The sequence below is a fragment of the Mus musculus genome, chromosome 5, assembly GCF_000001635.26.
Source record: "Mus musculus strain C57BL/6J chromosome 5, GRCm38.p6 C57BL/6J".
NCBI lineage: Eukaryota > Metazoa > Chordata > Mammalia > Rodentia > Muridae > Mus > Mus musculus.
In genome coordinates, this window is record NC_000071.6 from 23494321 (window position 1) to 23512490 (window position 18170).

The following is an 18170-nucleotide window of genomic DNA, read 5'->3' on the forward strand; positions in this document are numbered from 1 at the left end:
TATTGCTTAAAGAATTCTGTAAGCTCAGGATTATATAAGTCAGTAGCAGACTCTTAAATATCTTTGCCAGCGAATTACAGGTTTTGTTTGAAATATCACTATAATGTTTCATTCAAAGACTGTGCACTATATTGCCTTAAATAAAGTGGATACTTGCTTTTGGTAGTAATAAATATATTGCTTACCCACATTTGGAAGGGGAAAAAAATTAAGTTTCTTTTTAAAATGGAAAGTACTTGAGTTTTTAAATTCTTTTCTCAATCACAAATATCACATTTTTTAATTGTTAAGTATGTAAATATAAATGTTAAAATATAAGTATTTGTTAAAAAACAAGTTGAGTTTTACAGCATTTTATCATTTAGTACTAAAATAACATGAATTCCTAAAGATGCTATTCTTTTTAATAATACATATAATAGCTTTGTCCTACAAAGGTATATAGAAGAAATTATACATACAGGAAAAGGGAGAGAGGTGTGAAAATGCTTTGAAATTAAGAAATATGTTTGTATGTGTATGAATGCACACATTCAATACTTGTTCAAGAACTCACATTTAAGCTAAGAAATGAAAAAACCCCAAATGCAAAAAAATAATGTTCCTAAGTACCTAGTTTTTTAAAAAGGTGAGGCCAGGTATACTCAGGCAGCCATGAGAAACTCGATTGTGAGGTCCGGGTGTGGCTCAGAAGAGCAGCACTTGCCTAGCATGTGCAAAGCCCTGGGTACAACCCTAAGCATTTCCAAAAGAACAGACACCAAGGCTACACTAGATAAACGGTGGATAAGAAACTTCCAGAAGGCTAGCATCTTTAAGAGGCATTGCAAACCTCAGGAACTGTCAGTGTGGTCTATTTGCTGACCTCCTCTCTAGGCATCTGTGATGGGCACCTTGGCTAGAAAAGCACTGCTTAAGACTATCAGACTTTCCTAACTAAACAGTTTCATGTAAAATACTAAACAACATATCTACATTGTTTGTGGTACTTGTTGGTATCTCCTAGATTTTACTATATCAAAACAAAATTTCTTTTTTGTCCTTTTTTTTCCCTTGAAACAGTCTGGCTATGTAGTGCTACTGGCCAGGTACTTACCATGTAGCCCAGCCTGGCCTCAATTTGTGTCAGTCCTCCTGACTCAACCTTGGATTATAGGCAGTGTACCACCATAACCTACCAAAGTTAGTGGGGTTTTGTAATACATTTTTTTACATATATTCATGTACTTTATCCCTATAAAATATCTATAATAATCCTTAGAATAACAGTAAGAAAATGAAAATACTGATTAGTGGGGTTTCTTTTTCACCACATGAGTTACTTTTTGTTAAAAATTTATTACTACTAATTATGTGTGTGTGTCTGTCTGTGGGTATGTATGCACATGCGTGCAGGTACCCATGTAGATCCACTGGAGCTGGAGTTACAGGCGGTTGTGAGCCACCTGACATGGGTGCTGGGAACCGAACTTGGGTCCTCTCTCCAAGAGCAATACTGCTCTTAACCTCTGAGCCATCGCTCCAGCCCTATAATGTGAATAATCTAAATTACCCAACTTATCTATCGTCTTAGACGATGTGCCAATATCTAATTTGATATTAGAATATTCTGTAGTGGAATATGTGCAATTACTATATAGTGATCCAAATGTTTCTGTTCTCTAGCACTTGGTCAATGAATGGTTAAGTGAGAAGAATGAGAAGACAGGAAAACCTTCAGACAGCCTTTCAGAAAGGCCTCTGCGCATAACTACAGATCCAGAGGTGTTAGCTACACAGCTCAATTCTTTGCCAGGTCTCACTTACAGCCCCCATGTATACTCTACTCCTAAGCATTATATTAGATTTACATCACCATTCCTTTCGGAAAAAAAGAGAAGAAAAGAAACTACTGAAAACATTTCTGGCTCATGCAAAAAGGTAAACTTTTCTTTGGATATAAAAATCTAGGAGAAGCCAAATGCAAATCTCAGTCCTTACTACAGCTCCTCGCAGTGAGATGCTTTTGTGATCAGCTTTGCATTTATAGGCTATATAAACTCTGCAAACTGATCCTTAGTCATTTATTTTCTGTTTTACTCAGCGGTGGCTGAAGCAAGCCCTGGAGGAAGAAAATTCAACAATTTTACATAGATATCATTCACCTTGTCAGGAAAGATCCAGGAGTCCTACAGTTAATGGTGAAAACAAAAGTCCACTTCTGCTAAGCGACAGCTGCTCCCTCCCAGGTACTGTTGCTGTTCAGTAGTGGGGGAGTGTGAGGAACTGTGGAAGGCAGGCAGCCAGGGGCAGCTCTGTGAAGAGAAGCCCACAGCTACAGGCTTTCTCTTTCTGCTCAGCACACTTTTTGCATGAAGAAAGTTGTAAAGCCATAGTTGGAAATACTGTTTATGTCGGGACTTAGTGTGGGGCTAGCTGCTTAGACATCAGCTACAGTAACATCAGTATTTGTAATAAGACTTCTTTATGATTTCTAGGTTTCAAACAAGATATTTGCTAGCACTGAAACTTTTGGGGTTAAGGGAGATTTCACATTGAGAAAATACAAATTCTTTCTTTAATTGGGAGGTGAAAGTAATATTAATTACTGTTTCTGTATCATAGCAAATATCAGCAGTATGATTTCTTATACATTGTTATTTCATCAACAGATTTAACCACACCACTAAAAAAGCGAAGACTTTACCAATTGTTAGATACTGCTTACTCAGAAAGCTCCACTCCTACCCCTTCACCATATGCTACACCAACTCACACAGACATCACTCCTACGGACCCAGCATTTGCCACTCCCCCACGGATCAAATCAGATGATGAAACTTACAGAAATGGTTATAAACCCATATATTCACCAGTGACCCCTGTAACCCCTGGCACACCAGGAAACACCATGCACTTTGAGGTGAGAAATTGGGGGTAAAAAACTGTTCATCCCTGGGATGGAGTGTTTATCAAACTCTGCGTAGAACCCTTCCCCGCCCTATTAACTAGTGTGATGAAAAACCCTGAGAGAAAATTGGGAGTCTACAATTACATAAATTTAGCATTTGCATTTGTGCCACAGTGAACATTTTTTTTTGTACTATGTATAGAGCCCTAAAGCAAGTGTCTTCAAAAAGCTTAAATCTAAAATCTGTCATCAGTTTTTTCATTTTAATTCATGTCTACAAACTGTAGTTTGTTGTATTTTAATTCCTAATTTTATTACTTTTATGTAGAATATTTCTTCCCCAGAAAGTTCTCCAGAAATAAAGAGATGCACTTACAATCAAGAGGTAAGGAATTGCCAAAAAAGATGCACTTGCTGATTTTTTTTTCTATTATTATTTTGCCTAAATTGCTGCTAGATAGTAATTTGTCCCTAACTGGCATTGTTTGTGTGATTCTCCTCCCTACTACCACCACAGGGATATGACCGACCTTCAAACATGCTAACGTTGGGGCCTTTTAGAAATTCCAATTTAACTGAGCTGGGCCTGCAAGAAATAAAGACTATTGGTTATACCAGCCCTAGGAGCAGGACTGAGGTTAACAGGCCTTGCCCAGGGGAGAAGGAGTCTGTGTCAGACCTTCAACTGGGACTCGATGCAGTCGAGCCAGCTGCCTTACAGAAATCCATGGAAACACCAGCCCATGACAGGACTGAGCCCAGCAACCAACTGGATTCGACCCACTCTGGACGGGGCACAATGTATTCATCCTGGGTAAAGAGTCCTGACAGAACAGGAGTTAACTTCTCAGTAAACTCCAACTTGAGGGACTTAACACCCTCTCATCAGTTGGAGACTGGAGGCGGCTTCCGAGTAAGTGAGTCCAAGTGCCTGATTCAGCAGGATGACACTAGAGGCATGTTTCTGGGAGCGGCTGTCTTTTGTACTTCTGAAGACGGGCTTGCCTCTGGTTTTGGACGGACTGTTAATGACAATTTGATCGACGGGAGTTGCACGCCCCAGAATCCACCACAAAAGAAAAAGGTTATAATTTAACAATTTATAGTCTTTATAATAGTGGGTTTTTTACTTTACTCTTAAGGGTTATTGGTAGTTACAGCATGTGTTACGTGAGGCATTTTGTAACTTAGTTATGTAAATTAAGGTTTTCATATGTATATTTTTTAATTTTTTTGTAAATAATTTGATGTTCCTAAGAAAGTAAAAATTATGGTGATATGAAAACTTCTAAGAAATGTAGTCTGAGATAAAAGCCTCAAGATGATTTTTTTTTATGAAGCAAGTAACTTTTAAAAATAAACACCTCCACCAAAGCAATAGGTAGATAATACTTACTCTTATTTCTCTTATTTTACATTGAGCAGGCAGCCTTGGAGAGAAGAAATGCCTCTTCACCATCATAATACTTACAGTATTTAGGCCATGGATGTAAGAGTATTTTCAAAGTATGATACTGCTTGCTCAGATTCTATCTTAATACAAAAGTATCTAATCTTGACACAGTTAGAATGCCTTATTTTTCAAGATTGGGAAAAACAGCACTTATTTGTTTAATAGGCTTAACTGCATATAAGTCAAAGCATTTTAGTGATATGTGCTTTTAATTTTTATAACAGAGTCCAGTTGGCAACTTTGTGGGAAGCAATGTAGTATAGTGGAAAGAGCACGGGCTTTCAAATAAGACCTAGGTTCGAATCCCGGCTCCAACACTCACCAGCTGTGTGACCTGGAGTGAGTGAGTTACTCAATTTCCTCATCTGTAAAATGGGGATGATAATATAACCTATTTCTTAGGGTTGTTGTGAGGATTAAATGAGATAATGTATATAAATCATCTAAATAAAATGCCTGACATATAGTAGGCATTTAATAATTGTTAATTATTTATGGAAATTCAATTATTTTCATAATTTTTCTAATATAAATGCTGCAGTATCCTTTTTTAAAAAAGAAAATTGATTCTGATACACAAACAAGAATAAGAGATTTACTTTTTCTTTCTTGTCTAAGGTTTCTCTATTAGAATACCGTAAGAGACAACGTGAAGCTAGGAAGAGTGGGTCTAAGCCAGAGAACTTTGCTTTGATTAGTGTGTCACCTCACCCGAGTGGGAGCCTGAGCAGCAGTGGCGACGGGTGTGTCCACAGCAGTGAAAACGGGGAGCAGGCAGAAAACCAGGCTAGCTTGCCTTTACCACCGCCTGCTGCCGCCGCCGCCGCCACCGCCGCCGCCGCTTACAGTGCCTCTTCTGAAGAAGGCAGCAGTAACTGTCCTGTTAAAGACGCCAATTCCAGTGAGAAGAAAGACCCAGAAGTTCAGTGGTAAGTCCCTTCTACAATGTGCCACTATGCAAGGAGAAAAACCTGTTAGAGAATTCTTCTACCTGTTTGCTGTTTTGGAATGATAAAATAGACAGTGGTTGAAGGTGATCACCTCAGAAGCTGTGGCTGTGAACTATGTAAATATTCCTTCCTGCAGAACTTGTCACTCCAGGCAGTGTCCTAGACAGTTTCTTTACCTCCCCTACCAGTTAATTTTGGCTGAAGCAGCAGTTTTACTGTTTGAATAAGAGCACAGCAGCTGCATTTAAGATGGGTCTTGGCAGCCATGTGAAAGACGGCTCAGTCCCCAGTCTGACTGACCACTCTGACACAGACACTTGGATTCTGTTGGAAGGATTTTGCTCCCTTTGGCAACCTAACATGACCTTAAAAATGTTAACACAATATTTCCAGCTTACCCCTCTTTCACCAAGAAATTGCCAAAGACAAATGTTAGTCTGATTTCTTTGAGTAAACCGTAATAAAATCTCAGTTTGGAGCATGGTTAGCAATGTAAGAGGCTATTTTTAAAGCTTAACCCCAAAGTTTTGTCTCATTATAGCAAACTCCTTCATCTGAAGGACATTTTGCTCATCGGGAGACAGAAGAGTCAACCTAGCTGGTGACAGCTTCTCTGACCTTAGGATGTGTTTTCTTTTAAAGGACTGCCTCCACTTCAGTGGAGCAAGTGAGAGAGAGAAGTTACCAGAGAGCCTTACTGCTCAGTGACCACCGCAAAGACAAAGACAGTGGTGAGTGCGCTTGCTTCTGCTCTCCCAATGCTTCTGCCTGCTTGTGCTCTGCTCCCTGTGAGCGCACGCTAATGGTCTCTCTGGGTCTGCTCTGCTTCATCCATAGGGGGAGAGTCACCATGTGTCTCATGCTCACCGAGTCATGTTCAGTCTCCACCTTCATCTCATTCAAATCACATTCCCCAGGTGCACGCTCAGAGCCTAGCTCCTTCTTTGAGTGAACTCATGGCAGGTCAGTAAGCAGATGACCGACCTATCATGGTGATTATGTTAAAGTGCTTTATAGTAAGAGAAAGAACTGTGTACAGTGAGCACTCTGTGTGTCTACAAGAGGCAGTATGTCTTGTAATCTTATTTACTGTAGGTTTCTTCTCCCTTACAGACCCTGATGCGGAAGGTACAGAAGCCACAAGTACAAGTGAATGTCCATCCCCTGACACTTCTCAGAGCCCTTCTAAAACAAGCAAGGTAACGACACTGACCTTTCAAGTCTGGTCCCTCATGGAAGTGGTGGAACATCAGACTGACTTTTCCCTGCCACATCAAGTGTCCGTTTGTGGTCTCTGTACTCTTCCTGTTTTCTCACTCTTGTGTTGAGCTGTGTGTACAGACAGTCCTGACTTAACCTTGCAGTTTTCTAAGTACCCTTCCGTAGTCAACATTTCTCACTCAAATTTATTCCTGACTTCATGGGATACTCTTAAGGACCTGCCAAGCAGCACTCCGTATGTCAAAACTCAGGTGACATTCATCCGGAATAGACTGTTCTCTCTATCCTGGTCTGTGATGAGCTGGTGGGCCTGCAGACCACTGTAAAATTGAGGGCCACACTGGGGTTACCCTTGGAAGTAAAAAAAGCATTTTAAGGCTAAATGGTTTAATGAACAATTTTTGTTTATTCAAAGCAGTTTATCTTTAGTTGGGTAAAGAAATTATATGAAATCAAAATTTGATAAGTTTTAAGGTTGTCAGAGGCTGAAAGTTGTTTGAAGAAAATGGAAAATAGGGACCATCAGGTCTAGAGAATGTATTTAAGCTTACACAAATGGAAAACCTTACACAATGTACTGAGAAAAAAAAAACTCACCGTTGTCGTCCTCACACTGCTTCCTGCCCTCTTACTAAATAACATTAAATTCCAGTGACATTCTCTCATACTTCTTTTTTTTTCCTTCGTAGCCTGGTTCACCAGGGCCAATCAATCCTGCTCAGTCACATGGGAAAATACTCACAAAACCAGATAGCCACTGGGAGGCAACTGCCACTGTATCAGAAGCTGACAACAGTGTTCACCAAAACCCAGAGCCTCAGCACAGACAGCTGTCAAGTAACACCCCAGCACTTTCTCAGAACCATGCTCCTCAGGCCCACGCTCTGAGTGCGAATGATCAACTTCCGCAAAAGCTGCCTTCTGCACCGACGAAGTTGCACTGTCCTCCGTCACCTCACACAGAAAACCCTCCCAAGTCCTCCACACCTCACACCCCCGTGCAGCATGGTTACCTCTCGCCAAAGCCTCCTTCACAGCACTTAGGATCTCCCTTCAGGCCTCACCATTCACAATCACCTCAAGTTGGAACTCCTCAACGAGAGACTCAGAGAAACTTTTATGCAGCGGCACAGAACCTTCAAGCTAATCCTCAGCAGGCAACTTCTGGAGCGTTATTTACCCAGACACCCTCAGGACAATCTTCAGCAACCTACAGTCAGTTCAACCAACAGAGTCTCAACAGCACGGCCCCACCCCCTCCCCCTCCTCCCCCTCCTTCATCCTACTATCAAAACCAGCAGCCCTCTGCAAACTTTCAGAATTATAATCAGCTAAAAGGTAGTCTTTCCCAACAAACTGTGTTTACATCTGGACCAAATCAAGCACTTCCTGGCAGCACCAGCCAGCAATCAGTTCCTGGACATCACGTTACTCCAGGGCATTTTCTGCCATCTCAAAACCCCACCATTCACCATCAACCTGCTGCTGCTGCTGTGGTCCCGCCCCCGCCCCCACCCCCGCCCGCTCCAGGACCACACCTCATACAGCAGCCAAGCTCACATCAGCAGCACTCTGTAGCACATGGAGTTGGGCCAGTTCATGCTGTTACCCCTGGGTCACACATTCATTCTCAAACTGCAGGACACCATTTACCACCACCCCCTCCACCACCTGGTCCTGCCCCACATCACCATCCCCCACCCCATCCTACCACGGGACTGCAAAGTCTACAAGCACAACACCAGCATGTAGTAAACTCGGCACCCCCGCCCCCTCCCCCTCCCCCGCCCCCTCCCCCAGCCAGTGTTCTGGTTTCTGGGCATCATTCAGCATCAGGTCAAGCCTTACACCACCCACCTCATCAAGGACCTCCACTTTTCCCTGCAAGCGCTCATCCAGCTGTCCCGCCGTACCCCTCACAAGCCACACATCATACCACTTTGGGACCGGGACCCCAACACCAGCCTTCCGGAACAGGGCCACATTGTCCATTACCAGTTGCAGGTCCTCATCTCCAGCCCCAAGGACCAAACAGTATTCCAACCCCTACTGCTTCAGGGTTCTGTCCTCATCCTCATCCTGGCTCTGTGGCCCTGCCACATGGGGTGCAAGGACCTCAGCAGGCATCGCCAGTGCCTGCACAGATTCCAATTCACAGAGCACAGGTGCCGCCGACATTTCAAAACAATTACCACGGTTCAGGGTGGCATTAAAATGGACTCCAATAACATTTTTTAAAATGTTCTGTAAGATAAACTGTATATTTCATATGTACCTGTTAAGGTACTTTTTAAAGCTTGTACATGAAACTTTGTATAAAAAAACAAAAACAAAACAAAAAAAAAAAAACAAAAGCAAACACCAGTGCTCTTTCATTGTATCTTTCCCATTTTTGCTTTTTACACTTCCTTATGAAATGTGCTCTTAAGCCAGCTGTAGGTATCTTTATTTTGTAAGTGAACATTCCAACTGTTTTTCTGACCATAGATCTGATGATACATGACCTTTAAATTTCATTGTTGCAGTTAAATTCATTTAATGAATATTTTCTGTATTATTTTATACATATGCATTAAGTATACAGTTAAAGAAAGCACTAAGGATTTCCTTTTTTTTTTATGGTCAGCAGTTATTTGAGTGCATCTTAGGTCTGAAAATGCAATACAGGTTTTTATGATTTGGTGTGGACATGGCTCATATTGTTTTATCAGTTTTTTGCAAGCAAAATGTAATTTAATGTATAGATAATTTTTAGTGTCTCCTGACAGACTGTAAATACTGAATTTCCTTTGCGTATATAATTGCTCCCGCCCTTTTCATTTGGAATATAGCACTGTACATATGGCAAGTCTGCTGCAAACGTGTGATCTCTGTGAAAGTAGTACAGCACATGACCTTTCCTTTTTATTTCAATACGCTGTCACATTGAAGCACTGGTTGGGCATTTTAATTCATGTTAATAAACCACAATTATGTCAGTTTTACTAAATTGTTCTGTACAACTTCTGAGATTGAGGTCTGCTTAATGATTTTACAAAAGTTAAGATTTTCAAATATAATTTGTAAGTAAAGAATCATTCATTTTCTTCGGTAGCTGCTACCTCAGCTGCACTGCAGGCTACCAGCAGCCGATCTGGGTGAGTCTCACGGTCCTCTCTACTGCTTGCCTTTCCTTTAGAAGCACGGGTCAGAGGAAATTAAATAGCCACTCTATGCGACTTAGCTAACAGTCTAAGAACCTAACATTCTACTACAACATTAATCCACATTATTGATGCATTCCATACTGTATAGTTGCACACTGCAGTTTAACGCAGTTTGAAAAGGAGTAATTTACTTAAAACAGGGAGATTTAATTTGTACAGTATAAAATATGACTGAAATAGCTCCACTAATCAAAACTGATATGAAAATATGTTTAATACTAGCTTTAGGGCTTTAAGTTGTAGAAAATAGGTCTCTTTAAACAAAACCAAGGGCGAAAGGCATTATTCTGAAATACGTCAAATAGAATGAAGAGGGTTTCAGTGAATATTTTATTACTGAAAGAAGATATACCAGTTGTGACTTTTTTTTTTTAATTATCAGCTTCTGCTGTCTACCTCTCAGGAGTGGCCCTATTTACCACCTTCCAAACATGTGACACAATTGGGCCCAGTATATAAATTTTGTGCATCAGGAAAAACAGCAAACTCAAGAAATTAGATTTGGTAGTGACTTAAATCATGTTTTATCATTTAATTCCCATTTGAAAATTAACTCTGATGATATTCGAGAATACAGCTCATTTAGGGCTTAAAATCAGTGACCCAAGTTTCTGAAGAAACTTGCCCATGTTCTCCTTAGGATGCTTACCAAAGAAACCTGAATCTGAAAACTGACAGGTTCACATTGTGTCCCTCCATGACAATTTCAGACAGACCAAAGAAATGGCAATATTCACCCTTAAAATCACTTGTCCACAGACTTAAAGTAGCCAGCTAGCTAAGTAATTCATAACGAGAGCTCTTCTGCAAACTGAAACACTTCAACTAAATAGAATCTTTAATGGACACACTCTACAAACTTCTAATTCAGAGAGAGATTGTGTGTGTGTGGGGGGGGGGGTAGTGAGGGGTGGCATGCCTAGGTAGGCAGATCTCCGAGTCCTTGCCTCACAAAATAAGAAAAGAAAAATAATCCGAACGTGTTTTCTATTCCAATGAAAGTTTTTTTTACTCATACCTGTTAAGTTATGCATGGTGCAGGGAATATGGACAAACAAGCAGATCTCGTTAAAGAGTAGACTTCTTTTACACTCCCTACTACTTTTTCTCTGGATGGTTCTGCCATTTTTTAGATTAGCTATTTCTGGATCTGCTAAAGTCACATGTGAGACCCACTGCTTGTAATTTTCCATGAAGATTTCATAGGGTCTTTTCACTAAAAAGACTGACTTGGCTATAATGTTCCAAATAACCAATGGTTCACTTTAAGCTTTTATTCTTTTTTCTTCCTAGATTTTCCTTCACTATATAACCTTGGGTGGCCTGGAGCTTATGCAGAACAGGCTGGCCTCAGAGATCTTCCTGCCTCTGCCTCCCAAGTGCTGATATTAAAGGAGTGCACCACCACACCCAACCTTTACATTTATTCTTTATCATCATGCTACCAAGAATCAGATATAACCATATGGTACCCAATCACAAAAGTGTATGCTAGAACTCCTTGGTATATCATACACTCGCTAGGGTATTATTAATAGAAGAACCACCTTAAGATTAATATTCTAGCTTCCTTTTCCAATTTGACATTTCTAACCTCATTAGACAAATTTCATTCAAATGGTAAAAGTTCTTTCAGAGGTAGGGAAAACATAAACACACTCTGTGGTTCTTATAGGAATGTTTCTATAGAAATCATGACTCAGCAGCCACCATTTGTCATAGGCTCTATAAGGAAACGCACAGCCTCATTGGAAAAACCCAGCATGCATAGTTTGTGAATGAGTGGCATCGTCTATCTTACTACAGTGTATGATATAAAAATGTTAAACCCTAAGAAGGATATGTGTCTTGTTCACACAGGGAAAGATTGGAGGGGACAGGGGAGGAAACCATTGCACTTACGATGAAACACTGATTAAAAAAAGGGAACACCCACATTGTAGATAATGAAGCTATAACTAAAGCCTCGTTCATAAATCCATTCTGCCTTAATGTATGTTCTGTGACAATCTGCAACTCCTTTAGCTTTGTTGACACTACAGAGAGCAAAGGTATGTTGATTCTGTCTCTTGAAATACAGGGTAATAAGCAAGGCAATGTCTGGAAAAACACCCCAAAACACTTTAATTTTTAAGACAAGTGCAAGCACCCCAAACAAAGGATTATTGTTACAACACTTGTTAGCTTTTCACAATCTAATTATTGCAAAGGCATATGAATAAATGTTAATGGACAAAGTCAAGAAAAACGAGGCACCTTAATGAATAAAAATTTTTAAAAAAAAGACATTCAACCCACTGACTTCTAAAAGAGGCTAAATACACCTCCTATGTTACATTCTAAAATAGTATTGCCTACTAATGGTTTGTATCCTGGATTCTACAGTTAATTTTAAGGAAATGCATAAACTAAAACTGTATGCGGTCTGCAAAGGGGAAATGGCCTTCTCATTCATGGGAGGTAAGGAAAAGGCGAGGGAAGGGAAGCTGCCTAGGACGGCATGGGCACGGTCGCTGTTACCTTGAAGCTGTGAGGAGTGCTCGGTCCACTGCGTTGCAAACTGTCTAAGCCACGCCTTGTGTTTTAAACAAACACGATCATGCTTTTCAAAAAATATTTTTTTCATTCCACACACTGAACATATTTCTCTTGTCCAATTTAATCTACGTATTTAACTTACAGTGCTGGTGAGAGGTGACACTACCGGGGATTGGGCCATCACATTTTAAGTGGAAATGACTGATACTTTAAACATAGCTTAAAAATATGCAAAATACAAATGGAACTGCTAGATTATAGTGTCAAATTTTTAAAGTTTTTCTCTCTTTAAAGTGCCACAGAGGGCATGGCACCTCGTCCAGAACCACTTGGGTTGTTATGGAATGAAAAGTTTGTGCAACTTTCTGAAGCAGTGGAAATCTGCAACATGCAATGTAGGCCAAAAAGCGCTCAGGACTGGGTAGCTTTTCTGAATGTGAATCCTCATCCCCTATTTATGCAAAGTAATAGTTACATACACTAGTATAATACAGGAATGATTTCCCTTTGCCAGACGATAAAATTGTACATTTCCTTGCTCTTTCTTGGTTCCAACTGATAATTTCTTAAGATTGTAAATTATATAATACTCAGCTAAAATATGTCTTCATAAATAGTTACAGAACCTGCCAAAACACAAAAGGGAAAGTATTTTTCGTTCAAAAAAAAAAAAAGACATTTGAATGTCACACAACACAAGAAACAATGCTTAGAGACATGTTATTGTTTCCAGAAGAAAATGGCCAGTAAACTACTTAGCTGAAGACAAAGACCAGCCTTCCCCAGGACCATGGTGCACAGGAAGCAAAGTGTCAAACAACAGTACCTCAAAGCACTACAAAGGTCTGAGGGTGGAGCCAGCTCACTGGTAATCCTGTTAAAGAATGAGAGCCACTGTGTAGGTCCAATGTACTGGGAGAAATTTGCTAGCTCAGAATGCTATATTTGTAGAATCTGCTAAGAATTCAACCAAGGATGTCGAAGGCATTCGCCAGCTGAGGCTCGTTTTTCTGGAACCATCTCTAACATTGGGATCAGGAAATCTGTAAATTGTGCAGCATCTTCATGGGGCCAGCCATACTTTTCCACAAGTACATCAAAGAGGCTCCAGGGCTTCAGCTTGGTGATGTGCCGCAGTTCTCCTGGAGAGAGAGAAGTACAGCATCAGAGACGCTCCACGAGTGCACATCTCAGGATGACCTGAGCCAGACAGGCTTCTTCTCACTGCAGCAGACATTTTACCTCTCAAACCATTGGCTACAACAAAGAACGCTAGCTTTTCTCCCCTAAGCAAGTCTCATTGAAGAGCTAAGGGTCAAGTCGAAGCACGCTAGGTGAGTGTAAATGGGTTACGTCTGAACAAATAAATCAGCTCTGTGCTTCTTGAGCTGCAAAAGCACTGAGAGTGTCTGCTTCCCACTGGAGAGCTGCTCACACTCCAGCTTCGTGGTGCCGCCGCCATCTGTAAACTGGCTTAGGATACCTGGATGATGCAGGCTATTTGAAGTTGTTGCTGTGTTTTCACATGTGCTTCTACCTCAATGCAAATCTAACTTTTTCTGATGGTGCACATGTCCTTTTGAACTGTGCTGTCCACTGGCTCCACAGGGCTAACAGGCACACGGTTAGTACACCTACAGAGCATAGGAACTCTACTTTGTCTAAATTTAAGAAATAGCCTCAAGCAGCTACTAGCAACCCAAAACAACGAATTTTTATCTCTATTCATTTATAGTAAAATATGACCTCAAGGACAGTTTTTTATAAAACCTTAAAATGTTCTAATGTGGGGGGGAAAGAGGGGTGGGGAGAAGCAGTGGTGGTACACGCCTTTAATCCCAGCACTCAGGAGGCAGAGGCAGGCGGATTTCTGAGTTCGAGGCCAGCCTGGTCTACAAAGTGAGTTCCAGGACAGCCAGGGCTACAGAGAAACCCTGTCTCGAAAAACAAAAACAAACAAACAACACAAACAAACCAAAATCAAAAGAGCACTCCTTGCTCTTACAGGATCCTGGCTCGGTCCCCAATATCCACCTGGTGGTTAAGAATCATCTGCAACTCCAATTTCAGGAGATCCGATTCCCTTTTTTGATGTCTGCAGGCATCAGGCACATATACGATGCACTCACAGAAAATAAATCCTAAAGCCAGCTACAGCATGGACACAGCCTATGGTGACCACTGTTTTCTGCTGCAGCTCTCTGGTCTCCGCCTGCGCACTGCTCTGGTACTGCCTGCCTCAGCCAGAGTGCGCAAGTAGGCATGCTCAAATTGCTCCGGGCTCTTTTCTTTGTTTCCTCTTTCATTGTTTCAGAGTCAACCTACACACAGAGCTTCAAGGGAGGACCATGCCCACCCCTCCAAGAGATTCCAAAGACAGTACACCCTCAGAGGCTTCTGTTCATGTTCCTAAAGCTCTGTCATACCCAGGCTGTGCAGTTGTAAAACTGAAATGATGGGGAAATCTTGAATCTTTTAAAATGTGAAACCCATACATTGAGCGGAACAGGGCCAGCACCAAGCCTGTGAGCTCCAGTGATCGGATCCTATACCAACAGGGCTGCACAGAAGGTCAGATTTAAAACAACCTCCAATATGGAATACAGAGGAGATTAGGATCACACTGTAATTTTGAGGCCAGCCATCTAGGATGTGTACAAGACCCTGGGATGATGTCAGCAAGGAGCTACAGTATTTCTTTAAAACTCACTTCCTATAAGCCCACGCTCCGTGTGCAAGGTCTCCTCGCAATCTTACCTCACCTCAGAGGATTAGGGTGCTGGCCCTCACATCAGAAGTCTATACTGTCTCATGGAAACTTCTTTACTGCACTCTGACATTTTCAATTGAATTTCATTAAATGTTTAAAGGTTTTTATTAATATGTGTCTTATGTGTGTGAGCGGTTTGCTTGCATACATAATTGTGCACCACACGCGTGCCTGGGGCCCCTGGAGACCAGATGAGTGTGTTGAATTCCCTGGAACGTCAATTACAGTTGTGAGCCACCACGTTGGTGCTAGGAATTAAACACAGGTCCTCCACAAGAGCACCAAGTGCTCTCAACCCTTCCAGCATCTTAATAAAGAAATCTGTACATGTCTGTTTTGTTTGTGTAGAAACATGTATACCATGCACACGGAAGTCAGGAAACTGTGGGTGTCGTCTTCTACCTGGTTCCTGGGGGTTAAACTCAGGTCATGGACCCTGCCTGCAGCACATTCTCCCTGCTGACCAATTGAAGGCCTGGATTAATTAATTAATTAATTAACTAAGTCTTAGGAGCTAAGCTGTGTAGCTGGTCTTTGCTGCTTTGTGGGTTCTTCTCTTCTCTACCCTTCACTGCCCCCCCCCATTTTACCCCCAGTTACTAGATATAAGAGAGAGAACAACAGAGGGGAGAGGAGAAGGGAAAGGGGGTGATGGGGGGTGACAGTTTGATTGATTCTTGAATCTAATTTCTTTCCTTTTGTTTCTTCTTTGAGCACAAACAGCAGGGCAGCCATCTCCTCTGAATGACCAACCACTACCTCTCAGGGGCCTAGCATTTATGTAGCCTCTGAAAATTTCTCACAATTCCAAATGTCACACTCTCTGGAGCTGGAAAAAAGCACACCTCCTCTGACAAATCGGAGTCGGCTGCTGTGGAGAGCCCAAGCAGCTCCCAGCCCTGCCCCTTGGACGAAATGAAAGCACAGATTTACAGTATTTCTACTTTTAAAGAAAGCAAAATTCTAAAACGGTCACTACAAAGTCAAACTTACATCTGTGCACACAGCCAGCTATATCCTAGTGAACTTGACGTCCCACGTGGGAAAAAGTTTAGGTAACCCACCCCTCTCAGGCATCAATTTTTGATCCAATAAATTCAGTAAAAGATGGCGACATCTGGTGCAATGCACCCAGGCCAGGAAGGGCCACTGATTTACCTGCCAAGCTGTGTGGAGTTGTCACTCAGTTCACAGGGAATCAGTCGGACCAGGAACAAACCCCACATCTTAACACTCGGGTTTCCTTTTGTCTTCATTTTGAGATAGATCTGACACTGTAGCTCACTTTGGCCTTCAACTCCAAGTGAGTCTCCAACTTCACTCCTATTTGCCATACACAGCACACTATGATTTCTTAATGGGTTTTGTGGATAATGTTCACACCCAAGAAATAACCAGCAAATTAACATTTATTGGATAACAGCAGTAACTACAGTGCTTGCTCCAAAATCGAGTTTAGATTTTAACTTCTGGTCAAGGGGTGACACAAACTAGCACTGGCTATGCCTTTCAGAAGGAGCCCCATTCTCCTCCTCAGACCAGCAGTGCGGGTAGAAACATCCTCACTGCAAATGACTGTCATTTTAGCAAATGATTTTCTGCCTGTTGCAAGCATGAGAAAAAGCAGAAGAGCAGCTTTATACTGTGCTTTTATCCTCCTCAGATGGCAATGTTACAAACCGGAATGGAGAGAAACTGTGCACTGGGCGTGGCGCATGCCTTCACTCCCTGCACTCAGGAGACAGGGAGGCCAGTCTGGTCCACACTGCCCACTGTTTAAATACAAAAACAAAGAGCCATATCTATCTTCTCATTCATGATAAGTGTTCCCTCATCCTACTTACTGTAGATTCTGTCAAATTTCACATCTTCTCTGACTATCACAGGCATTAAATGCAAACAACTACCAGAAAGGGGACTACACACCCAACCTCGGAGTTCACTTTCAGGATCTCTGGCCTCTATGTCCAAAAGAAGGGCAAGTATTCTATTACTACAGAAACAGCAAGCCAAAATGACCTCAGTCTCCCACTAAGAAGAAAGTGCAGCACAGAGCACAGTGGTACAGGCCTGTAACCCCAGCATCGGGGAAACTGTTCCTGGCCTCCACACTCTTCCTAGTGCTGTTGAAAAGAACCCAAGCTCAAGTCCTAAAGCAAGAGTGCTAAAGATGCTTATAGACACACACCACAAATGTCCAAGAAGAAGAACCCCCGCCATGTGGCCACAGTCAAAGCACTGCAGGACAACCACATCTCCCCAAAACCATCGGAGCACCTCACTTGCCAACTGTCTTTCAAGGTAGATTCCTCCAACTGGGTAAGAAGAGTGCCAATGCTGCTGTTGGTTCTGGGATGGCATTTAACAGAAACCAACATAATGGCTTACGACTCCGTGCCAGCTGAAAGCCATAGGGAGCCTAAGAGCACAGCTGGACATGGTGACTTGTGCCTGTGACTCCGGCACTTAGAAGGCTGAGGCTGGAGGATCAGGAGATCAAGACCCTGCCTCAAAAAGAAAGAATGGGCTGGAGAGATGACTGGGCAGCAGTTAAGAGCACTGGCTGCTCTTCCAAAAGATCCAGGTTCAGTTTTTATTACCCTATGGTAGCTCCAAACCATCTCTAACTTCAATCCCAAGGTATGCAATGCCCTCTTCCATAGGTGCCACATATACACATGTACAGAGCACAGGCAAAACACTTATACACATAAAATACTGAGGGGGTAGAGGGAGGGAGATTGCAGTGAGATGGCTTAGCAAATAAAAAGGCTTGCCACAAAGCCTAATGACATGAATTTGGTCCCCCAGGAACCACATGCTATGAAGAGATAGACAACCTTTGGTGTCCACATGTCACCTATGATCTCCCCAGTAAGTAATAAATGTAATTTAAAAAGATGAAGAGAGGAAGAAAGGAAGGGGAGGTAAAAATGAAATAACCTGGACTGGACTCTATGCCTACTCAAGGTATGCATGTGTGTATGTGTATGTGTGTGTGTGTGTGTGTGTGTGTGTGTGTGTGTGCATGTGTGCATGTGTGTATGTGTATGTGTGTGTGTGTGTGTGTGTGTGTGTGTGTGTGTGTGCATGTGTGCATGTGTGTATGTGTATGTGTGTGTGTGTGTGTGTGTGTGTGTGT

General features: G+C 41.9%; 2 protein-coding genes across 49 annotated transcripts in view; one reads left to right on the plus strand and one right to left on the minus strand.

Moving 5' to 3' along the window:
- Positions 1-9915, plus strand: part of Kmt2e (lysine (K)-specific methyltransferase 2E) — a 71200-nt gene extending 61285 nt beyond the window's left edge. Inside the window, exons 17-26 of one of the 7 annotated variants that reach the window (XR_003955707.1) lie at positions 1666-1920; positions 2084-2228; positions 2652-2902; positions 3219-3275; positions 3408-3974; positions 4568-4686; positions 4962-5272; positions 5936-6024; positions 6407-6492; positions 7204-9498. Coding sequence is in view for 5 of the 7 variants with exons in the window: in XM_006535805.4 (XP_006535868.1) it covers positions 1666-1920; positions 2084-2228; positions 2652-2902; positions 3219-3275; positions 3408-3974; positions 4962-5272; positions 5936-6024; positions 6131-6256; positions 6407-6492; positions 7204-8727 (3411 nt within the window). In the remaining 2 variants the exon portion in view is untranslated. Of the gene's footprint in view, positions 1-1665; positions 1921-2083; positions 2229-2651; positions 2903-3218; positions 3276-3407; positions 3975-4567; positions 4687-4961; positions 5273-5935; positions 6025-6130; positions 6257-6406; positions 6493-7203 lie in introns of those variants that run through there. The other 6 variants (XM_006535805.4, NM_026984.2, XM_006535806.3 and 3 more) reach the window with 6 other exon arrangements.
- Positions 9036-18170, minus strand: part of Srpk2 (serine/arginine-rich protein specific kinase 2) — a 181287-nt gene continuing 172152 nt past the window's right edge. For 25 of the 42 annotated variants that reach the window (XM_011249757.3, XM_030254317.1, XM_030254314.1 and 22 more), the window contains one exon: positions 11820-13400. In XM_011249757.3, the coding sequence (XP_011248059.1) occupies positions 13216-13400 (185 nt within the window). In that variant the 3' untranslated portion in view covers positions 11820-13215. Of the gene's footprint in view, positions 13401-18170 lie in introns of all 42 variants that reach the window. The other 17 variants (XM_006535660.4, XM_030254328.1, XM_030254326.1 and 14 more) reach the window with 2 other exon arrangements.